This window comes from Spodoptera frugiperda, chromosome 2, assembly GCF_023101765.2.
Source record: "Spodoptera frugiperda isolate SF20-4 chromosome 2, AGI-APGP_CSIRO_Sfru_2.0, whole genome shotgun sequence".
Classification (NCBI taxonomy): Eukaryota; Metazoa; Arthropoda; class Insecta; order Lepidoptera; family Noctuidae; genus Spodoptera; species Spodoptera frugiperda.
Genome location: NC_064213.1, coordinates 3863653 through 3889989, shown reverse-complemented (window position 1 = coordinate 3889989; position 26337 = coordinate 3863653). Strand labels below are relative to the sequence as shown.

At 35.0% G+C, this 26337-nt stretch overlaps 1 protein-coding gene across 1 annotated transcript in view; it reads right to left on the bottom strand.

The window, feature by feature from the left end:
* Positions 1 to 12408: 12408 nt before the first annotated feature.
* Positions 12409 to 26337, bottom strand: part of LOC118269456 (uncharacterized) — a 219648-nt gene continuing 205719 nt past the window's right edge. Inside the window, exons 3-7 of the mRNA XM_050703117.1 lie at positions 16475 to 16663; positions 15853 to 16040; positions 14374 to 14593; positions 13857 to 14085; positions 12409 to 13247 (exon numbers count right to left, since the gene is read on the bottom strand). Of these exons, the coding sequence (XP_050559074.1) occupies positions 12770 to 13247; positions 13857 to 14085; positions 14374 to 14593; positions 15853 to 16040; positions 16475 to 16663 (1304 nt within the window). The 3' untranslated portion in view covers positions 12409 to 12769. The remainder of the gene's footprint in view (positions 13248 to 13856; positions 14086 to 14373; positions 14594 to 15852; positions 16041 to 16474; positions 16664 to 26337) is intronic.

Genomic DNA, 26337 nt, shown 5'->3' with positions numbered 1-26337 from the left:
AAAGCGATTCTTAAATTCTTAATAGATATCAACCATTTATGGTTACTGTATATTATTTTGAATAGAATAGAATCCCCCATCAGTATTTTTTAAAAAACCTAGAAAACTCTTCTGAACCTAGATAAATCCCAATCTCCTTTAGGAAACCAGACGAAACAGATCAGCTTTGAACTTTCCAAAATATAGGCAACATCTGTAGCACCTTTTCAATGAAAGAGCCATTCGGGGTTCGAAGATCTATCCGTATAGATGGTCTTCCATAAATCAGTCATCGTTTGGCTGAACCCTAATTTACGAGAGGTCAACGACCTGACGCACGATGCTACCAATCAGTGGGACATTTGATCTGGCCTTTCTATGAATAGATCAGCGTGATTTGTGATTACTGAGAAATGGATGGAAAATTGAGAAATTACTTATTTGTAATAGCGTTTTTCCTCTTTTAAGTTAAAGGATAAATGTTTTGTAATAAAATCATCACTAATGGCCTATAAGAGGCCACTGCTTATCAAACGCCTCTTCTCGTACGGAGGTTTGAGCATTAATAACCACGCTTGCTCAATATGGGATAGCGATTTCAAACTTATAATTAGAAATTATTAGCACCGGATGTTTTTTTTTTAACTAGGATATTCTCCTGTCGTGGTTGTCATGTGTGCGTTTACTTACAAGTTCACATACCCTTGACACTTCATTGTTTTGACAGTAGTGCCACTTAAATCACCAATTCAAGATAGGAAGCAAATAGATTAAGGGTTTGATTTTCTTAAGAAGAAAAACTATTCTAATTTTATTTCCATTTCAGGTCCACAAAACACTTAACACACAAACAACTTAACTAAACAAAACCCAATAAAACAAACTACACCACTCAGCAAACAAAACTAAAACTAAAACAAAAAACAAACAAAATATTGGCATTCCATTTATTAGAGTTGAGTTTAAAAGATTTAAACTTGTGCGGTATTTGCTGGTTCCGTATCTTGACTGCACAGGGCACCGGCCATTAGTATTAATAACGCGCGCGTTCAGTCTCATTAAAGGGTGCGCTAACCCTCTCAACGCCACTGCGGTCTATTCAGTACCGAGTTAAGTACAGTTATTGATATCGCTTTTTATGGACACTTTGAGCCGTTACGACTTTGGCTTGGAGGTAAGAGGTAGGTTGCTGGACGTTGGGTTAAGAAAGAATTAAAGAATTTTCTCTTAGGTTATGTCTCTCGTGGGTTAAGTACGAAATTAGTAAGATTATCTAAGCTTTTCTTTTTTAATTTACAAGAGCATCTGGTTTGTATTACTCTAGAATTAGAAATGTGAAAGTTTATTTGTTAGAATTTTTGTTCGTCAATTACGCTGAAACTACTGAACGGATTTTGATGAAATTTGGTATACAGATAGAGTATGAGCTGACTTATATGATAGGATTGTTTATTCCAAGGGGACGCGGGCGAAGCCGCTGGCAGAGGTTGTTACAAATAACAATTTATTTTAGTATTCTCTCGTAAGTAAACTTGTTCTAGAAAGAAACACAATAGCTATTTTATCCAGTATTCCATTTCGATGAAACATGTAACAAGTGCTTTGTAAGTCAAGCCACTTTCATCACAAGTACGCCAATTGAATTCGTAGGAGTCCGAAAAAACACTTCATTCGTAAAAACACGAACACCTATTTACTTTGTCCCTTCATGGTTAATTCCATACATGTGCGCGTCTATTACCATGGGCGAAGGTGCACGAAATCACAATTAACATATAGATGTGACACTCGACCCAAACCGGCCCCTTTTAGCGAAATTACTAAAGACACGCTTTTAACAAGGTCTTGTAAAACTTTCGTCCCTACGAAATAACACAGATTAAAATATATTGCGCGGAAAATGAACTCGGTACGCAGTACGTCAATAAAAATGGACGGTCGTATTTTTTTCTGTGGCCTGTTGCCGGGTTAGGGTTGTCGAAATGGGAATAGACAATGAGCCGGTGTTTGTGCTTTGACAATGGAATTCATTAGCACGCCCCGGGGTGAGAGGCTGACTGTGACTTGGGTACTTTTTATTTAGCCCGGCTTTATAAGTAGGATAGCCAGTCAGTTAATTGTGCACATTCTATGCGGTACAAAATAATGGTCGCATAATTATTAATTTTGTTTATTTTGCTCATGTTATTGAGGGTCCTTAAGACCGTGTGCGGTTGAAATTTAATTATTTTTGTTTAATTAAGATATACCTAATTTAATTTTTAATACGCTAATAAGATTTTCATGTGTTTGAGAATGAATCTTAATTAATAAGAATTATGTAATTGGATTTGTAAGTGGAGTTTAGGAGCTTAAACTATAGGAGTCTTTTTAGTGTTATTGCTACAAAAATAGCAATACTAAGATATGGGTCCTAGCTTAATAATAAATCCGGAGTTGCGGAACACCTAGCGGGTATACCGGGGCTCCAGCTCGAAAAGCAGGAGTAGGAACGGTGTGGTTTTTAGTCAGTAATTCTGACACTCCGTCTCACCTCGCTCTTAATAATAAATCTTTGTTATTATCTCTGGTGAGAAGTACAAAACAGATCACATTACCTACCACTTACTGAATGAATGACTTAACTATTTCTTTCCTACAGTATACAATGCTACGACTACTAAAATACCCAAACAAATGTTCTACCATTACCTATAAAATCAAGCTTTAAAATACCAAAATGCAGCCTATTTGTACCGAGAGAGACCATTGCAACCACATGTGTGGGCCTAGTGGCTAGTACCCAGTAATGGGAACATGGCCGACGACGAAACGACGACAGCGACTTTGCGTGGCTATTTGCAGGTTTTAACGAATGTACGTTTTTTCAGGACTGGGCATTTGTGGTGCATTGCTTGTCGATTTAAAAATACCTTTGCAAAAAATACGTAACTTCAATAAATCCTATATAAATATTGGATCAGATGCTACGGATAAACTGCTACGCCGTAGCAGGTGCTACGATGCTGTTGCTGTTGTTCTTTTTTATAATTTGATGGGTCAACGTTTGGCCACTACGTCGTCTGGTGGTAAGCGATGATACGGCCTACGAAGTAGCATGTCTGCCCATCAGCTATGTAAGCATACTTATATTTTTAATTTTAATAAAATACTAAACCTTTTAAACATTATTTTAATGTATATTTTATCACATAAGAATCAGAGGTAAATAAAACTTGCTCATTTTAGTACGGTACATTAGTATTAGTTTATTAGGTATAGACCTAAAATACTAAAAGCAATCGTCACTAACAAACATTAATTAATATACTAAATACCATAATTACTCCCGATTATTATTACGGTAGCAAATTATATTAATTGGTGACCTATTGTCAACTTCATTACTAGTTAATAATGTAATAATTACGCGAGAAGCAATTTGGGAACTTTGTTTGTAGATTATTATTGAGGTTTATGAACGCAACATAATATCATAACGCACCTTTTGTGATGTACATATTTCAGTAGTAGTGTCCATGGGGGGCGACGATTGCTTACCATAAGGTGATCCGTCTGCCCGGTTGCCGGCTTATTTCCCATAAATTAAAATAAAAATACCTATGGGTCTTTCTCTCTTCTCTTCGTTTTTTTTCGTTATAGGAAACAAAATAATTTAAATAAAACCAATCTTTAGACTTTTATTTTAACAATTATGACAGTTTAGGTAAATCAGAGGTAAAGAGCACTTATTTACATAAATATTCAAAATCAAAACACAAACAAGCTTACGTTGTTGACGCATTTCAAACCAATAATTGTACTAAATGTTAAAATTACAAAAAAAATGTCACTTCCTCAGTCCTATTTGAATGAAAAGTCTGTGAAAGTTTGTTTGTCTGAAATTTTTTCGTCAATAACGCTGCAACTACTGCACAGATTATGAGCTGACTTGGGTGATAGGATACTTTCTATCCCACAGAAGGCAGAAGCTAGTGACCTATAAAAGCAACTGACTAACAAAAATATATAAGGGATTTTAACGTAAGAAATGTACTAAGTACATAGAGAAAGGCCAACACACGACATACAAATATAGCAATCCCTTCCAACTATGATTAAAACGTTAGCAAGACATTTCCTTGCATAGAAACCATACATAGAACATACAGGGTGTGTTATAAATATAAGGTAATATTATTATGATCGTCATCAGTTGAAGTTGAAGTCTTTTAGACTTCAACTTGTCCTAAAATGTCTAAAATACTAGGATTTTTTAAGTTAAAAAATATTCTTAAGCGTAATTTAAAATTTGAAGTAGTTTGCTATCGAAAGCTTACCTGTCTGGATAAGCTATATGTACTAATGATATCTTCAGTTTAACAACAATCGTAATCTACATAATTATGCAGCTTAACGTCTATACTGACTGAAGTAGTAAGTAAGCCCTGCCCTCTAAATATTTTATCACGGGAATAATTTCATTAGTAGTTTTATTTAAATCAAAATATTTTTAAACCGTTACACATACGTATCTAATTCATGACCACCGGAATAGATTTGTTACATCAATTCAATACTACATTCATACATACATAAATTCACGCCTCTCTCCCATAGGAGTAGGCAGAGCCAATGGACCGCCAATTACTACGACAAATCTCACACACCTCTTTCGCTTCATCAACAGTCATCAGTCTTTTCATGCATGCTCTATTAAATTCTTTTGCATACTAAACGTAATATTTCATATTTCTAACACACACTGTATATAAAACCTTCAAAAGAGGAAAAAGTCCTCTTTACCTCTATCAGTAAGCGTTAGTAATAAACTCAAACGTATTAGGGGTGTAGTCCCAAAGGATTATGGCAGACATATTTGAATCAATCTCGAAATCCGATTAGTGTAAGGAAATTGCGGACTATTGTCGACCTTTTGTCATACAAATGGAATTGAGCTCTTATTGAGAAGTCTAGCTTTGTATCGTTGAAAAATATCCGTTATGATAATAACAGATATCATAATAACAAATATTTTTGTAGTATTTGAATGATGTATATTATTATTTTCAGGATGTTACCACTATCAAAGGTAATTAAGTCTTTGACTGCCAATAGAAAATTGTTGAAGGCAAATTCTCCGCTAATGTCGGTCACCGGTGCCCACCACGGCGTTCAATTAGTTAACATACATTACTTTATGCCTGCTTCCCATGGGAGACAACGGACCGCCAATTGCTACGAATCTTTCATACCTCTTTCGCTTCATCAACAGTCATCAGTCTCTTCACGCATGCTCGTCAGTTAAAGGTACTTTTAATTTGGCCCTTCTTCTATAAATCGCTAATCCGGTCTATATTACCTTGGAGGTAATTAAATAATTATGTTTTTCTGTTGGATGTATTTTATTGAGTGAAATATAGACAATTACACAACATCTGCACAGCAAATAATTGAAAATAAAACGATATTTTAAAGTAACTTCTTAACGAGACTTTAACCTTGGGCATGAACAAAAAAATACATTATTTCCACTAAACTGACTACCTTATAACAACTTGTAAGAGTAACTTTAAAATTTACTAAAATTTTTACACAAAACAAAAACAATTTAATTAAAAAAACACACCAAAAAATATTAAAGCTAATACCGAACATAATTTAAAATTCCGTCCGTGCGCGTCCAGTCTCGCTAGCTAATTTGACGGCCGATCTCAAACCAAGATTGATGTTCGAAAAAAAAAACGGGTTCGAAAAATAGAACTTCGAAAATAACAACCAATAAACAGGGTAAAACAGGTGTTTTTATAAAAACGAGGGCATCGATCAATGTTTTTGTTGCTTCGCGTCTACACAGAGTAAGACAAATGAAGATGCCGAACCATCGATCTCTTTAAGCGAAGATGTCTTTCATTGTAAACAAGAAACAATGCAAGAAAGGATGTGTTTTTAATCGGACTATTTCTGTTGAAAAGGTCACGGGCTAAAAAAGTTAAGAAAAGGACAGATAAAACCTGTTTTTTTTGCTTTAGTCTTTATAACATTTTATTACTTCTTATTTAATCGATGATAAAAAGGAGAACTTAAATTAATTAGTTTTGTAATATTTTGTCGCTTAGGTAAGACATATGTAGTCGTACTTATATTGGCCATTGTTAATATGAATTTTCACTTAAATTGGGTTTAGGTTACGTAGGTATTAATCTAACTTTCGTAAAAGAGTAGGTTATAGCCTACAAAATAAGTTTTTACATCAAAATTCCTACGGGATCGAGATTTACGCAGGAAAACGTTACTACGCGTACGAAGTTGCGGGTATAGTTAGTCAGGAATAAAGATTTATTGTTATTTATTAATACGTACTTTCTCAAAATAAACATTTTTTATAGAATAGGAGGTTAATAAAAGCACTAAAATTAATTCGAATTTTCCCAATTTTACCTAAAACACATAAGAATTTTTTGGCCTTTGACTTTATAACAAAAATGTATCTATAAAATTCAAGCTTTAAACAAAACAACGCATTAATAAAAAAGCACAAACAAAGAACAAATCACCTCTCTTTATTTCATTCTTAATCAAATAAATAAACAAACAAACAATATTAGCTATTTGAATTTATCATTATTACTGCGGATGCTTTCAACAATTTCCAGATTGGAATTAAACGGTCGGTACCAACAGTATTGGCAATTAGACTCGTGTTTATATCTATGAGTGTTCAAGGTAATTTACATAGCACTTGGCTCTAAAAGCTTTGCCCCGAGCATCGAACCGGTTATTTGATCTAACTGTTAAAGGGAAACATTCAATGTGTCATCTTATACAATTACGAAATTGAAACTGGTATTTTGTGAGTGAATAGAATTTGTTTTATGCTCTTGTAGTTACTTATTGTACTCGATGTTGGTTCGTCATGGTATTTTACTTTCGTTAGATAGGTCGTCTCACTGTTCAACATATATACTTATACACTACATTTTTCTTTAACACATTGAACGCCGTGGTGGTCACCGGTGACCGATGTTAGCGGAAGATTTGCCTTTAACAGTTATCTATTGGCAGTCAAAGACTTAAACTTTTTTTACGTTATACGAAAATTTTTAGTTTGATTTCAGTTCATAACTATACTACCTTTTTATAGTAAAATAAGAAATGTACATTACATAATAAAGTCTACCGTTTGGGTGTCACCAATTTGGCTTCGTGATTTTATCGTCATGTAATATTAAGGTAATTGATAAATAGAACTTTACCTATATTGATAAATTAATCATAATATCCATATCAAAGCAAATAACGTTAATATCTAGCCTTAGATTTAACAAATCAAACCTAATTCTTGGAATCCTAAATACCTCATTTCATGATACGTCTCAATAATTTCCAAGTAATCCTCATATCGCTCAATCTACGACGATTAAGAAGCTTTTCCACCAAAGATGTGCTATGTTACAGTGCATCATAGTCGTTGGTACACATAGATTAGCATGGTGGAAACAGACTCGGCTAAGCTATGTTTTTTATATGGAAAGATGCGTGCTATAGATGCGTGCGATAGATGTGTGCTATGAATGTGTGCTATGGATGGCTGCGCTACTGTTGATACTTGAGCTGCGCATCTTCACGGCACAGCTACTTTGAGGCGGTGCATTTTCATAGCACATCTTACTTGCACAGCTTCACAGTTCAGTATCAGTGTAAACGGTGGCATAGTTTTACAGCTATTACATCTTCGTAGCATTGTTACATATCAGATCTTTGGTAGAAAAGCACCCTTATACTCCAAAACCAATTATGTCTTGTTATTAATATTCCTTAATCCCAAAAGTCTACTAAACCATTACGTATTCAAATAATATCTATTTGGTAATCATGTCAATCGCGATACCGACAATTTATAGTTTATTAATAGCAATAGTAATGGGATTCGATTGTATCGATATTAAAATCAAAGTATCGATATTTTTAATTCAATTACTTTGCAATTCATATTTATTTTGCTATATTAATTTTGTTTGTTATACCTATGCCCATGTTGAATAAGTACAATTAATGAAGCTGTATTGATTTTCATGTCTTTGATTAAATTAGTTACTTTGTAAGACTGTGTACAACTATATGTATAAATGATTATGTTTTTCAGCTTTGTCACGTAAATATTTGCCCCGGAACTCGACTAGTTTCAAGCCATGCTAGAGGTTCATACTCATGAGCACTAATCCGTGACACATGCGTTCCTCATCAAATAGTTACGTGTATAAGCCGAAAAACATAATAATTAATTTAGTATGTGTCGAAACTTATAAAACTTATAATATAAACAATGTGTATATATATAGTTATATTTTTGTGTGAGTGATATAATATATCACTCACTTTGTTGTGTATCTGTTACTATAACATTGAGAATGATTACAACTAGTCATCGATTAAATAAAAGCAAACCACACGATACAAAATCACTTTCAAAATATATCGATACCACTATTCGTTAGCCAATCCCTATCGATAAATAGGCAAATATTTTGCCCGAAAATTCTAGATAATAATTAATTTTCTATTCTGAACACGTCACAAAAGTGCTCCCGTTCAGTCTGGCTAAATAATTTAAATTGATCATTTTATAATTTTAGGTCTCCAAAGAGATATTTGTTATCTTCCTGTATTTATAATATCAACTCGTTTGTCCCTATTTTAGGATTATCTTTTGATTTAATTTGAATATCAGGACAGCTTTTAGTGGAGTTCTGAAGTGTGGGTAAAATTTATTCAGTAACATAAAAGACTGTCTCTTGAGTTTGATTTTCGGGTCCGTCAAGTATAATTGGGTTTTGGGAGTATTAAACTACTGTGGCTGTGGGAAAAATATGATGAATATTATTTACTTCTCATCTGATTTTTTATCCGACTTCGATTCGATATTTGGATGAGAATTGCCAGTTTGTGTGTTTGACTTGTTATTATGTTCTGTGTCTTAAAATTATTTTTATGGTATAAGCCGGTAAACGAGCAGACGGATCACCTGATGGAAAGCAATCGCCGTCGCCCTTGGACACCCGAAACACCAGAGGCGTTACAAGTGCGTTGTCGGCCTTTTGGGGTTTAGGAATAGGAATAGGAATAGGAATTTAAAGGTTACTGGGTGAAGATTGGGTCGAAACAGCCCATTCGTGCCGAAGCATGTGAATTGACACACCTACTTATGCTTGATTCATCTTTGAAATAATATTAACTAAGCTGTGGAGGATGAAGTTATCTTCAAACATATTTTATGTAACAAATCATAAAAATTAGGTTAAACAAAAAAGACCAATCGTGATGAAAATATCTGTCTACAAAAACTACGTGCCTAGAATTGCTCAAGCAAAATAATAAGTAATAAATCTTTTTAGGACGAATAATAACTAAAACTTTACGAATTCTTCATTATTGTGTTTAACAAATTAATTATAAACGAAGGTCTTTGTAGTTGAAGAATAAAAATGTCAGTTGTAAGGGAAAAATAGATTAGAGTGAAAAGCTAACTCAGGTCAGAGTGGCGCCCGCAAATCTTTTGTGTGACTGCCGTCACCCGCGATTTGATTAGCCAAGACTTTAATTAATCTTCTTCAGAATACTCTGCCTTTATTAACGATAATTTATGGCCTAGGAAATATTTATGTAGTATTAAATTTTGCTGTATTACGTAGAGGGTGTAAACGGAACCGAAAAATACTACAATTTTGATTTTTGTTTTTATAGTTTTAATCGTTTTAGTTTTCATATTAATAAATGAACATCAGCCTTAAGCAGATGATTATAACTTTACTATTATTGCATTAAATAAACATGAAGTTTTTTTTTTAATAAAATTTGTTTTTAACATCACCTGTTTGCGGTATAGTAGTGAATAGGTTTAAGTTTTCCATAATTCTATGAATTAAAGATAAATTATCAATAAAGTTATTATTAATTCCAACTCTTATGTATTATTTCTAATTCAGATAGTAAGGGATTACTTAGATCAAATTCTTCGAGTACCAACATCAGAGTCAGAATTTTATTACTCTTGTATTATAATAAAATCAACAAAAAATTCTGGGTACGATTTCTAAAATACATCTAGAATTTCACAAAAATCTTTTCACTACACTATCCAAGACACATAGGAACCAATTCAATTTAAACTAACCACACATTGTTGTCTTTTAAAGCTTCGCAATATTTTCTCAGCGAAGTTCCAGCCACTGGAGGTTGCATCAAAAGTTTTATTAAGTCGCCTTAGAGGCGAAGGAAACAGCGAACAGGTAGGACGTAGGGTAGTAATATTTACGAATTTCCAAACTAGTTTGCGCAAAAGTTCAAGGCGATTGGAGTGACGTCGGAGGGCGCTGTTTTATTCATTCGTCTGCATTCGAAATTCGCTGGCTGCCATTGTTGTATTGTTGTTTTATTGGTCGTTCATTGAGTTCTTTCTTAAAGAAGTGAATAGTTGGTAACTAAGAGAAATATTTGTTTTGTTTTGGTTTCATATGAACGTTAAATATGATTTAGTATTTAATTTTTTATAAAACGTCGCCTCACACGTGACCTGCGTTTACAAATAAATGTTCACTTACACATCACGCCTAGACCCGCAAAAAGTATTGGATCACACAAAGAGTCGTTTTGTACTTGAATCAAACCCACGACACGTTATGCGATAGCCGATTGCCCAGCCACCGCATTGCTTGTCCACGGTGTTTCTCTACGCATGAGGGCTTACAATTATCTCCACCAATTACAGGTAAGACGTATTAGCAATGGATGGATTCAAGTGGACGGACGGATAAAAACACCAGGAGAATTAAATGTAGTCCAGCTACAAAAAAATCACTTTTAAATCGCAGGATAATGACACAAAACCTTTCCATTGAGTAAATACCTTTCGACGGAGTCAGTACCTACATTTATATCCTACTCAATAATGACTTGACACGTATCCACAAGTAATTCGCTCGTTACTAATCATTGGTACATTTTGCTACCGTGTGTCTACCATTGAAGCGATGTTTCGTTCAGCAGAATTATCCTGTAAACAAAACTGTCACGTAATAGTAATGTGAAGTGAAAACGAGACCTCTAATGGCTGTGGCTAGACCCCTAATGGTTACTGCCCATGTATATGTTTATATGTTTTGTTTTGTACGTAAAGTGCTGGTTTTGTAGTTTGTTTTTAAAGGCTTATAATGTTCGTAAAACGGGCATTTTGGGAGGAGTAATCATATTTGGATACTTCGTGGTAAACTTTTAGTTTAGTTGCGTATACTAGCTAAATTTTATCCTCCTTGGCATAAGCCAGTAAACGAGCAGACGGATCACCTGATGGTGACCAATCGCCACCGCCCATGGACACTCGAAACACCAAAAGTATCACAAGTGCATTGCCGGCCTTTTGGGGGTTAAGAATTTAAGGGTTGTTAGGTAATCGGAGTTTGGGAAGATTGGAAAGGGGGTTAATTGGGCCTCCGGTAACTCTACTCACACAACGCAAGTGTTGAGCCACGTCGTTTTTCTGTGAGGTCGTGGTATCATTCCTGTCAAACCGGCCCATTCATGCTGAAGCATGGCTCTCCCAAAACTTTATTTTTATGGCAATGGATGTCCTGTCTTACAATTAAATTTTCTTAAAATATTGCGTTACAAATATTACATAAAAATTAATGTGCAGTTTTAGCAGCTATTGGATTTTTTATAATTTAACTGTCCAGAATTTCTGACTTAAAATTCTTGATTCATCCCCAAAATAAAGGCTTTATTCATCAAACATGGGATGTCCAGTAAAAAATACATATATTATTTAAATTCCGTCCAACTTTATCGTCCATATAAGGACGATACTGGACGTAATTCAAGGACTCTTGTCCCGTATCAAACCGCACGTAATTCCACAAGGGAGAATTTTACGCGAACCAGAATCGGGGAATTTAGTCGTCCAGTTTAACTCATGTAATGTGCCCAGAATTGCTTTAACCCCTTGTGGTGGGAATACTCGCTTCGTATAATCTACATGTTCCATTATAATAGTTGATTTTGAAAAAATGGCGTGCTGTATACAGATTTAAAGAAATAAATAAATATGTACAACTTACTATGTATAACTCAAAACTAAAATAAAGAAAAAAATACTCTCCTTTAGGCGTCGAAGTACTCGTCGTCGTCGCCAGTCGATGACGTGGCAATGCGGCCAGTCATCTAGGAACGTTCCCCAATGACAGTGATGCCACTGTCATTGGGCAATGATTTTCTTTTGACCGAAGACATACCAGCTGGTCACGTCATTTCGAGAATAATTTTATAATCTACGTGATTTTAAATTGCATTGTTAAGTTCTTGTCGGCAGTGTCAATATTTATATTCTGAAATAAAGCGTTCATTTCGAATCAAACGTTTCATTTCAAAATAAATTACGAGAAAAATGAAACGAGCTTTAGTTCAACACAATTTTATTGTTTCATTACAATTTCAGCCTTGCTTTTATAAATAGTTTTATACATTATTTACATCACAAACCACTTTCTTTTCGAGTACAAATTCCGTAAAAAGTTTCTTTTTTTTTCATTTCAAATTTAGTTCTTTATTAAAATTATCAATACAATTGTGTGTAGACAATGAGAAAATAATTTTTATTTACGATATAGTGATAACATGGGTTACAAATTACAATACATACATAAATGGATCCAATGAAGAAATTAAATGAAGTGGACCCCAAATTAATTGCTTACAATAACGATCATAACATTCTCAAGTGATTGTCTGTTGAACTACAATCACTCTTCTCGTACTGTCATTGACGCGAGAGCCCTAAACTATTAGCTAATTGCGAACATCGAGCAACTACTTCATCTTGTAGAAGGCTAAACGACATGGCTATTAATATCAGACCAAAAACCAGGTAGGCACAACACGCGATCATTTGAACGTACTCGCTCTTCGTGTGTTCTGTGCTGTGTTTAGTTGTTAGAAAGCTGGTGGGGACAAAATCTCCGAAACCTATTGTTGCTAGGGCTATGAAGCAGAAGTATGCAGCGTCAAGGAAGCTCCAGTTCTCCCAAGCAGAGAAGATGGCGGCTCCAACACAGATGTAGGCAAGGAGAAGGAATAAGACTATTCCTACTGGGATGTGACAGTGCTCAATGCCGTGGTGGATGTGGTGCTGCACGCTGGTGGATGCACTACTGCTCGGCACGTTACAACTCTTCATCTTATGACTCTCCTCATTCCATATCAAAGGCACTCGTGACGGGGTGTCGTGTGGACATATCCTGTGAACAAATTCAAACGTGTGAACCGAAAATGTAAACAAACATTCTAAATTCAGTCGCAAAAACTAATACCGTCGGTTTTATTAAAAACGTTTATTTTGAATTTGAAGTTCTATTTGTCTCGAATTTGAAAAAAATATAACATCGACTGTTATTTTTAAGCTAAAATAACGAAATGAATTTTAAAAATTGCTAACATGTTGCTTTATTTAGAATTGGTTTAATTTCTATTCTGAGTAATAGTTAAAAAATATCTTATCTATTTCTATTGCTGGTAGACACTTACACCTACAGATGGGGCCCAGCTGATCCGGAGCTGCGGACTACCTAGCGGGTTTACGTCGGTGGTTTTATTTCTATTCTGAGTATTTTCGATAAATTGATTATTATGTTATCGGCCTACTCACGTAATGTTTTGAACGAGGAGCTCGACTAGTTTCAAGCCATGCTAGAGACTCATATTTAAGAGTTCTGACACTCCGCGGCGATTGTCGCGCTGCTACAGTAGCAGCGCGACAATCGGCGAGAGAAGTACGTGATTAAGCCGACAAAATAATAATTATTTTCTTATAATTAAAAAGTCTCTGTTTTCTATTGATGGACACTTACGCCTCATCAGGATCCTCGGAGTCGTCCAAATCATCTTGACTCCTGTTCATCTGCAGTTCCCCACACTCTTCAGCGATCAGCTGTTCAATGACGGCTCCCCTTGGTCTTTGCACGGTGGTCCGCCCCCTGCCTCGACCGGGACCATGGACTGTGGCGAGACATTTTGTACTGCCCATGGTCTTCTTCCGATCTAGCGTCTGAGTCTGGAGAGACGTTGATGAGTGTGGTTCTGGGGATAAAATTAATGAATGTAGTAAAGATTTTTTGTGATACACTTACTTTAGACTTAAACTTAAAACATAAATAGTGAAAAGAAATTATTTGTTTTTTATTTCAATTAATGTTTTGGTACCGAATAATCCTGAAGGTTCTCAATTAGGTACTGAAAAAACATTATTACCAAAATTTTCTGTCACTATTAGTTATTATGTCTATTAGGAAAATATCGAATGTATTCCTACTATTGTATCTATTACATGCTGTATTTCATCTACTATTCTATCTAATGTATACTCACCATCAGGCAAGGCACTACGCTTTACGCGACCCAGCGTGGCAGCTCGTGGACTCGCTGGAGCTCTCTCAAAGACCTGGGAATACTGTCCTCTGTCTCCAGCCCTGGCCTTCACTGTACCAGGAGACCGGTGGCTTCTTGGTGGAAATGATGTGTACTGGTTATGTTCTGCTGGCTGAGGAAGCAGGCGCTGCTGTTCGTGGAGCTGGAGATAGTTTTCAGGCTGAGAGAAGAAAAAGGATTATTGGATTATTGAACATCTAGTTATAAGACCGGTATTTACGTATGTGTGAACTTTTGCCAATCACTTCTTCCTTCGTATTCAATTATGATCAAAATATTGTTATGAGCACATATCGCTCACCTAGTAATATATTGGCACATCTGCTAAAAATGCGAAAATGACTTTATAATATGGTTTACTTGTTTAAAGGTGCATATTAATCTATTTATTTCCATATTAATCGAGAGAGGTCGTAAGTGTCATTATACCATTATTGTAGTTTCCCCCTTCACGCACGTAAAACACCGGTTCATTGGTTAGTAAACTAAAATCTAAACAAGTCAGGTAAACTATGATAACCGTAAATATGCCAATATAGTACTGGGTGTGCGATATAGTATATTAAATTTGATGAGCATGTTTGTATTGCAATACACCCAGTATATGGAAATGAGACAGTGAATTTGACAAATATATTATTCTATCTGAGGTAGTTATGTTAATGCAAATAGGTAAGATGATATACGTAGGAGGACGGTATATCTTGATTTCAGATTTCAAGTTGCTATGGAGTTTCGTGTGCGTAATATTTATTGCTCTGTTATTTAATAATATTCAAGTCTATATACCTACTTAGATATTTGGTTCCTATTTTATGTTATATATTCACAGTTTCACTAGACACTTTAATCACCTATTTTGTCTGTATTTCACAGGTTTGCGTGTGTATGTAATTACACACCGGCCCTGTAATAAAGTACTCATTGCGCAGTGATTAAGCCAACTACATAGTCGTTGTGATTAGCTGTCCTCTACATTAATGACTTTACTACATTGTTTCAATACAGGGTGAAGCTAAGTAGTGATGACATAGATACATTTTATCGAAAGACACAGATAGATACTTTAGTCTCACGCACGGGTGTTTTAAGAGCGGACTAAAGGATTGCATATTTTACAGCTTCCAGACAGCTTTTTGGTAAGTTTAAACCTTTTAAGCTGCGATTTTCATTTCACGTGTCAAGGGTGTGCAAAATCCACTCTTGTGGAAAACTATCAGTACAGATGATATGAACATTTTTTGTTACAATACGGACATGTGTTGTATCAGTATTTTTTAAATGCCAATGGTTCGTGTGAAATTTTGAACACAGCTGGTGTATAGAGAATATAAAAATTAGATAGTGCATTGAAAAATAAAAGGCAGTAACTATATTTATGTATAATTAGGTATGAGTGATAGTGTAAAATGACCTCACCTCTCCATCCTTCCTCCATGTATTAGGCACTTTCCTCTTAGTTGCCCTCAGCCACGCCAGTCGTGCCAGTCGTGCCAAGGATGCCCCCAGTCCCGCCAAACATGCCAAGGTAAGTGGCACTCCAGCTGCTGCATAGGCTACCGTTGCCGCTCGACCAGCAGCTGTTCTTGGTGAGACGTTACCGTAACCTAGTATAAAGAGTTAAATTAAAAGAAAGAAATGCTAAATGGATAGATAACATTTATCGTTGGCTTTAAAATCATGGTCGGATCAAATCTACCTTTTGAAAATTTGACGTAATATAAAATATTACTTTTAAAATGCTCAATTTAGATCTGGTTGATTATTTATTTAATTCTTTATACACAAATTATATTTGTACACAAGGTGGGCTTAATACCGTAGGCATTTTCTACCAGCCAAACCTTTGGATGATGCAGAGACAAACCAGGAGTAGGTGTACGGAGCAAGCAAATCCAGAAAAGGTTAAGTAGCAAATTACAATTTACTTACACAAATACATTCCAATATATTTTTAAACTAAACCCAACTAAAGCCTTATTTTTAAAATACTATTAATAATTTCACAAATAACTGATACCCAATACTCAATATGACTCACCTATAGTAGTAATAAGTGTGATACAATATATCAAAGATCCAGAGAAGGTCCACTTGGAGTCCATGGCTAGTTCTGGTGGCTGCGTCTCCGGAGACTGCCTCGCAGCCGCGACTATGGACGACTCGAACTTGCGCAGCTGCTCGTGCACCAGCCTCGTCCAGTTGCGTTCGTAAAGCACATTTAGGCGTTCTGTAACAAAAGGAGATCATGGGGTTAGTAAAATTTGATTTTGTGTTTTTAATAATGATTTTTGTTTACAAGACGATATTCACTTTTTATCAAAATGTTGTCAGCCCTTGTAATATGTATATAACATAGTCTTATTTGAGTTAAATATTCATCATCACCATCATCAGCCTATAAGTGGCCACTGCTGACCAAAGGCATCTTCTCACACGGAGAAGGTTTGTGCATTAATCACCACATTTGCTCAATGCAGGTTGGTAATGCGAGTTAAATATTGCTAGTCATATTCCTAATTTTGAAATATCTAATTTAAATCCAAAATTATGTCATTTTAAGACACGACTTTTTTCAATATCAGAACAAACTTTTTTAGTATCGTTATTTAATTGGATTTCAAGACAATTTAAAAACAAACACTGTTTAACCAACTCCTAAGTCCAATCATTTAAGAAAATGAATGTTAAACTTCATAATCCATTATAAAACTGTTTCTTATGTTCACTTATTACTGAGATTAAGTGTTAACCCGACGCTGGAATTGGCCATCAGATACCAAGTGTTGTCGATAAGATCTCATCTGAATAGACTATTATAATTTCGATGGGCGAGAACTCAAATTAACGAGGCCCGCAATCAGGCTTTGTTTAGTTTAATCAAAAGTGAAAAGTACCATTTAACTTTTAAGGGGCAACGCTTTGTAACCGATGTCGTTTGACTTTGAATAGACACAATTTGAAACGTCAATTATCGGATTTTGATTTCGATTTTGGTTGGATTTAGTTGTGAAGGGGTCGGTGACCGGTGATGTGTTTGAACAGTTGGTAGGTACCTGGTTTTGCTATTAATTATATAGAAAGATTTAATTTTAGTTTTAATTTAATTCATAGAGTGTCTTATGCGCTAACGTAGGTGCAAAAGTATATTTAGTCATGTCAAACTCGCGCGTTCGACGCTCTGTTCCTTGAGTTTGGTTCGGTCCTCTGATTGGCCGGCTCAAATGAACCAACCAATCAGAGTACCTGACGCGCTCTCGTTTCGTTTTCGTTCAACGTAAAGCAAACTTGTACTATGGGTACTGATTGGCCAGCGTAAATGAACCAACCAGTCAGAGCAACGAACGCATTCTCGTTTCGATTTTGTTAAACGTTAAACAAATTCGTACTAAGCCCTAAGCTTCATAATTTTAAATTCTTCATCCTATCTTACATAAAATATTTCAACGGTACAACAAAAAGTTAAAAATTCTGACCCCTTAAGCTCATCTTTTAATTAACCCTTCTTAAAATTCTGAGAAGGCCAACAATACGTACGGAGCTATATGTATAACTGGACAACTCCTTTCATCTGAATCATTAGTATTTCTTGAAATTATAATGAATTTCAGGTAGTTTGCAGTGGACTGTATAATTCTTAGAAACTGAAAAACAGATAATGTCGTGGTGGCCCGGAGAGGAGAGTTAGTAGTAGAGTTTAAGACGCCCGTTTTTCATCAAGAGGGCGCAGGTTTGGAACCTACCATTGGCAAGTACTAATTTGACTTTTTCCGAGTTCTATGTACTTACTTATATTATTGACACTGACAGGCGGTGAAGGATGAATAAACAAAGAAAATTGTGAGGAAACCTGGGCTGAGAATGCCGTGGCACCTCTCAAGCCACTCCTCAAAGAAGGGACTTACCGCTGCGATCACAGCGAGCTATGTCGCGCGTGATTAACACATTGAACGCCGCGGTGGTCACCGGTGACAGACGTTAGCGGAGGATTTGCCTTCAACAGTTTTCTATTGGTAGTCCAAGACTTAATGTTTTAACCGTCTCCATTCGAGAAGAGCCAATTATGGGCAGATGACATGTGTGTTTAAAAAAAATTTTATTCATTATCAATCGTAAGACGTCCACTGCTAAATAAAAACTTCGCCCAATACATATTCTACATTGAATTAATGGCAACCAACACTGACATCCATAACACTCTTAACATAGGTACTAAAGTGAAGTCATGAAGACATCGTAATCAATCTCTAAAATTCCTAATTTAAATTTCTACCAATTGCTCTCGAAATGAAGTTGCCTTATCCATTTCGTCTAATTTTCTAATTGAATCCACGGTCTTCATCTATTTGTACACATTTTGGCTATTTACTTATTTTTTTGAGACTTCAAAAGAGATTGGGTTCAATGAACTGTATACTCAAATCGAGTGTCAATGAAAATCATTGGGTACAGTGATTTTATTTGAACATTCAAAGCTGTGACTGGTTAATGAAAAAGACTAGACAAATTGTTCTTTTGAAATTATAATATAATTATACATTTCCTATAGTTATATAATATATATACCTATAGTTTAAATTTTTAAGTTGTATATATTAATAGTCTTAGTTTTTATTTCTGTTTAGCCTATGTATTCATGTTATATTTATGTTTCTTACATTTAAATAAATTATTATTTTTGAAATTGTAAGGTTATCATCCTTATGATGGTTGGAAAATTATGGAAATTAAATTAAAACTAGTATTGTCCTTAGATAACGACGGTTGACCAGACTTAGTCGCTCAAAAATAAAATAAAATCAATATCAGCAATCACCGCCGCCCATGGACACCCCAAACACCAGAGGCGTTAACATGTGTGTTACTGGTATTTTAGAGGTTAAAAATTTGAGGATTGTTCGGTATTCAATCATAGTAATAATAGTTAAATAAATAAAACTTAAAATCAACTCATTCAACAATTTCTTCAACGAAATAGTTATAGATCACTTTATACAGATTACTTAAGTTACTCAAAGCGTAGTAAAAGTGTCTAGTTCTCAACTTAACTGTCTAAGTTAGCTCTTTTATTCACTTTCTCAGTAATAAAAGGTACCCCCCGTGTTTAAAGTATTACAAAGAATCTACAAGAAGCACGTCTCCAAACATTGAATTTGCAAGGAGTTATTAAGTTGTCTTTTGAAAAATGAGCTGTAAGTCTATTGGGTGTAGGTTTAAGTTTAAGTAAATTTGTTTAAAATGGACTGTTAAGGAGATTTTAAATATTTTAAAATTCGAAATAGGGTGTTCTTTTATCGTTTTCCTTGATGATTTCGATTTGCATTTAGCTTAACCGCCAGTAACAATAAGTTAACCATTAGGTACATTAATCTTGAGTATACATTATCTATATAAACTGTAATAAAAGTATAAATAATACATTAGAAAATCAAAACACAGTCCTTTGAATAACTACCTAACCACATACAACTAACATCAAAAAATAATAACAAAACACAAATGAATAACTAAAATAATTCCTTCCTTAAACACAACGTCTCTATTAATACATCATTCACAACTAAAATACCCAACAGTCATATTCTGTAAATACACACGTGCACTCACAAAAATCTCGCTCGAATATCACGTTTGAAATGAAAAATGTTAAACACAATCACAGTAGACTCACGAATGCTTCGCTCAAGTTTTCGCAAACGATTTTCCAGAATAGCTCTTTGAGGACACAAAGGAGTAAGGATCGCAGCAGGTGGTGCTCTGTAATTTCTATTTACCTCGACACGAGAAGTTTGAAGCTATCTAAACATTTATATAGGGCTAAATAAAATTGTAGTGCATCTCTGTATTTTAAAATGTGATATTTTTTATTTTGACTTAGAATGTTAGAGTTGAGTTAAAGTGAATAATAATCTAAGCTAAAAGGCAAATTGTAAGAATACTTAAAACAAATTATATAGAATCGTTTAAAAAGGATATTGTTCACTACCACAATTACTTTAATGAAATTATATTTTGGAATAGTAAGGGAATAAAAAAATCTTTAAGAAACTTCTTCTACAGCAAAGAATTTTAACGAAAATCACAATGAAATTTCTTAAAATTTTATTGTGATTTTCGTCGATTTCTGTATTCACAAGCTGTATTTGTAGCAATTGATTTTCTATTAAGCGCGGCTAAAAATATACTATTAAATGCAGCTAAATATACCTTCCAAAACATCGTGAGGAAACATTGGCTTATAATTTCTAATTATAACTTTGAAATCGCCAACCCGCATTGAGCAAGCGATTGGTGATTATTGCTCAAACCTTCTCCATTCGAGAAGAGGCTTTTGTCAGCAGTGGCTACTAATAATACCTATACCTTTCCTCATTAACAAAACAAAATTTATTCCATAAGAAGAAAAACATATCAAAAGCAACTTACCAAACAAGATTAGTGTTAAACTCATTTAATATTCTATACATTTCAAATGTTCACACTGACATACATAATACAAGTATTATATTAGATGTGACGATCGACGATTGTCATGTATGATGGATGATGTTTGCCACAAATGGAAATCGAAATCCAATATGACTTGACGTCGTTTTGAATATGTCACAGATATTGAATATTGTACCGTTCGAGTGTCTATTAAATAACGAGTGCAAATAGTATATGCATTGTGCTGGATAGCTTGATAGATTTTGAGCTTTAACTTTGCGTTTGAAAGTCGAGGTTAGAGTGTTTCTCTACCAGAGATGTGTTACGAAGATGTAAATAGCTAAGCTGTGAAAGTATGTGATCGTTTCCATTGTTACTAAGCTATGTAGCTGTGCGAGGAAGATGCGCAGCTCGAGTATATAATGTATCAATAGTAGGGAAGAAATCCATAACACGCATCTTTCCATATAAAGAACATAGCTTAGTTGAGTCCGTTTCCACCACTGGCTAAGCTATGATGTGGTGGAAGCCAAACTAAGCTATATGTAGAAATAGTTTTGTGTACATCTTAAGATATTTAAAATAAAACCTGGCATACAGTTGTTATACCAAGTTCTATTTTGCACGATTGTGGTTTTGGCTATTAAACATATGTTATTATTACAATTCTATTCACGATTTGGTTTTGTAAAACAATAATATCTATTCAGCTGGCTTAAAATTAATATTGATTTCTGTTAGTGAGTTCATCAATTATATCGACAATATCACTCCAACTTTCTTCTCCGTGAATCAGACAAGAGACTGTGAATCAAGCGTTTCATTACTACAATTTCAATGTACCTAGTTAAGGCCGGCCGGGAGAAATTATCTCAAAACATTTTATTATTATCTATACCTACTATCTTATTTCTACCAAGTGTATTTGCTTCAACAATTCATTATTACCACCACTTTATACCCAATAACTTCGTCCCATAAACCCAATCGAGTGATCTGAAATTCAATCAAGAACATGTTGACTTTGCACGTCGATTTGTTGAGAAAAATCTTGGCAACGACGTGGATAAGTGTGCAGTGCCAGCCCTATCTCGATCTGTTTACGGTTTTTCTCCGAATTGGGTTCGTGATCCTGCATCGTAGGGGTGTCGCGTTAACGCACATAATTGGTATTGAGATTCCTACCACCCACTTATTTTTTTTTTATAGCTAGATTTTTTAGGATCGTAAAAAAGGCTTTTTAAAATTTTTGTAGGCTATATTCTTTTAGTATATCTTCGGGTATAAAGTTGTCTGTTTGCTGTGTAAATTAAAATGTAAGTTAAGGGTCGAAAATACTTTTTCAGATATTAAACATAAAACCTTTAAACATGAATGCAAAAGATATCTGTCGAATTATAAGCGTATAACAGTAAATTTTTAATTGTATCGTAAAATTTCATTACACAAAATCCGGATGGGTACACAGCTAAAAAATATTGATATTAAAATTAATTCGATAACAAAAAAAAATACGTTCAAAAATTAATTTGATCGAACAAAATTTCCTACTAAAAATGAATTAGCAATAAACTTTAATAGGTACGAGTATTTTCTCGTCTAAAAATTTGTAATATAAAATTATTTGAAACACAAAGTATGGAAAGGTAACCTATATTTTGTTATTTTACGATATCCGAACATAAAATGGAAGCGGTATCATTTGGGTCGTGAATCCAAACGTAGGACTGCGATATAAAGTTTATACCTTGCGGCCATATTTGAAACTTTGTCAAAGATGTAGAATAAACATTTTGTAACATCTGGATTCACGTAGGTTTTACATAGAAAATAACATCGTAATTATATGTCATGACTAAGATTTTCTACACAAAGATGACATGTGTCATGTTATAACGCAAGGTAAGTTTGTAGGTATTTCGTACGGAATATAATATAAGAATTGTTCAGTAAGTCTAGACGCGCTCTGTTTATCTGTCGTTTGTGAAGAAACAATACATGAGTTAGTCGTTACCAGTCTTTTATTGAGTCTACACCCGAGATCACACAACACACACTCTTTTTTTTGCGGGGGGAAAATCATCCTATGACTTCTCCCGCCTTGGGCGAGGCGAAAGGGAGTGTCAGACTCTTACTGACTAAAAACCACCCCGTTCCTTCTCCTGCTTTTCGAGCCGGAGCCTCGGTACAGCACACACTCTAAAGATACAATGACTCAGTACTATTACTTAAGAATTCCTTCTTATCATGATAAGCATAATGTAAGCCTTCAATTTCAAAAAGTGAATCATTAATAATATTCTTTTTTAGGTAATTATTTTCTAATACAATTATTTTTTACAATACTACCACTATTCTTTTAAATTCATTATAAATACTACCAGCTTTAACAAATCCATTTACTCGTTCAACAGCGCCCTTAACACAATTATAAAAAACTCTCATACCAAAAAAATGTCCCGCGCACCTAAAAAAGGCCATGCGAAAAAGTTTTTTATCAATTCGGATATTCGGAATTCCGATACGGTGTTGCCAACGGATGGATATTTCGATATACATCGTTGCAACTTATACAGCGTTCGGTACGAGATTTATTCCCGTACAATTTTTATTTCCGATCCATTCGAGCGTGCGGCTGGAGATACGCGTCCGATTTTCCGAAATGCCACCAATTGCTGAGCAACGTCGATGAAAATTTAGTAATGTTTGTTCGGAATGATTTTTTGACTGTATCAGTGTTTCGAAATTGTAGTGTGTGTTAATAGACTCACCGTGCTACCCATAAATTGGACTTTAATATAACTGGCAAAAAGTGTAACTTGACATAACGGTGTTATGTCACACACACATTTGTATACACAATTGTTTTACATAGTCAGTGACCCTGGTCTCCTGCACCGTGTTTTTGTGCTCCATGTATTTCTTTTTTATGATATTGTGTATGCTATTTTGTACTGGATAAAATATAAAATAGGACATTGACATAGATAGGACATAAAAATAAAACTCCCGCGTCGCTGTTTTGGGATGGACTATTGGTAAAGGGCATGCATTTAGACAGCTACTCGAAATCGTAATTAGTGAACGACCGAACTATGACAGTTTGACGAACAGCGTGAAACATATCTTTAAACTACCCAGTCTCACAGACTTGTAGGTCGCCAATGGCGGGTTAAAAGTACCTATACAGGGTGACTTTGAATTCGACGTATTCCTCTATAATACGTCTTTTCCTCTGTGGAGAAGTAAGGCGTGAAGTAACGTATTTACCGACAAGTGTTATGATAGGACGAAATATTTAATAGGATTACTGTTTAGCCTATTATAATGTTGTTAGCTTTAGCAATACCCTCGAGCCTACCAAATGATGGCTTAAATTCAATTTAACTTCGTCAACAAACAAATCTATCCATTACCTTATCTGGTTTAATTTTAACTACGGTTTACAGGGCACGTAAACCTAGTTACAGTTTGCGTGTTTAAAATATAAATAGTTATTTTTAGATAACAGTAAATTATATGGTATAGTCTGCATATGATGCCTTACACGGAGTGTTTTTTGACATCCAAATTTGGTGAATTAATATGTCTGACGTTCTGATATAACGTTTGCCAGTACTATTATATGTATGTACGTAAAATCATATTACCTCATATTCCCAAGAAACTGCAATGAAGGTATAAGTTTTTAAACTAAGTACATGGTCATTTCACTAGAAATTGGAACTTAAAACGGGATATTTTCCAGTTTATCCGTGATCATCGTGAAATCGCTTGCAACAGTACCAAAATATCGGAAACTCATAAAAATTTAAAGGGCCGCGATGCACGTTTTAAGTTCTAATTCTAGTGCACGCAAGGTATTTATAATCCAGGAGATGAATGAATCTAGATCTTTAGTCCCAGATCTTCAATTTTATGTCACACTGTAAGTAACAAGAAACAATGCCAACAATAAGAAGATAGTAGAGATTCATTAGTTTTAATGGTTTGTTGGTTCATTGGTTATGTCGTGGTGGCCCGGAAGTTTAAGACGAAACCAAGCAACGGTAAGTACCAATGTGACTTTTCCAAGTTATATGTACTTTCTAAGATTATTCAAACACACTGAGGTAGAATAAGGGAATCAAACCTTCTTATAATATTTAAAATCCCTAATCCATATTCAACAAACGTAGGTGATTAATTCTCAATTTGACCTTCTCCATGTGAGAGCCTTTGGTCAGCAGTGGCCATTTATATGATGTTTTTGATGAACGTTCATTCGCAAAACCACTTCCTCATTCCTCCCTTTATTAAATTAAATAACATTTCAAAACCAATAAACTATTTAAGTCCAATCAAGATCACATTTCTGGTTGAAAACGTGAAATTCTTCACGAGTTCGAACGTTTGCTAACGATAGTTTGTGAAACGTTTCACGGTCACGCAATACATCGCTCCGTCTTTGTCTGTTGTGGGGGAGTTTTCTTCGTTTAACTGTTTTATTTAGTTCTTAAAATCATTTTGCCGTGTGTTTGTCGAAGTAGGTATAGATATCGCTTAAATACGAGAAATAATATATACATACATACATACATATCGTCACGCCTTTAATCCCCGAAGGGGTAGGCAGAGGTGCACAATATGGCACACAAAGTTTTCACAATTTACGTTGTAAGTCCCATGTAATAGGTGGTGAGCTTATTGCCATATACCGGGCATATTTCCAGACTCTGTGCTACCACTGAGAAACATTTCGAAAAACCGAAAAAAAGCCCAGTAATACTTCGCTCGACCCGGGAATCGAACCCGAGACCCCTTGCCCAGCAATCGCACTTGCCATCACTCGGCCAACGAGGCAGTCAAATAATAATCTATATGTAAATTATACCGTATTACTACAGGTTCTAGGTCTATATTGGATTGGAGTCATAAGCGTCGTTAGACATCATTAAGGTTTCTGGTGATCAATATAGATGGCCCTTAACCGAAGATACAAATAGAACACTTCAATATTACCAACTTATAATTACAATCCACTCTACGTAAGAGGCGTTTGCCGGGACTTCCACACGTGACTGGCATGTCGAAGATTGGGGTTTAAAAGATGTGCCTCGAAGAGCAGTAATAGGAACGGGGTGCTTTTTAGTCAGTAAAATTCTGACACTCTCTCACCTCACTAAATGCGGGAGAATCATTGGACAATTCTCTCAGATTATAATAGGTGTAGCTTAGAGGGCAATGCTACCCGAGAGTCAAACAGATGTAGAATAATCAGTTTAAGGCTTGTCAACCAACGGCGAAATGAACGACTAACTATCGGCTATTTTCTCGCTCAAGAAACGTACAATAGATACACTTTCCGTGTAAACAAAAGAGTGCATATACAAATAGTTATATCGCTGACTAGTTCACACTGCCGGCGACGTGCTCGCATTCAAGTTTGATTTTTGTTTTCACTCGTTTTCACTCGTTTCTAGTTCTAGCTCTACT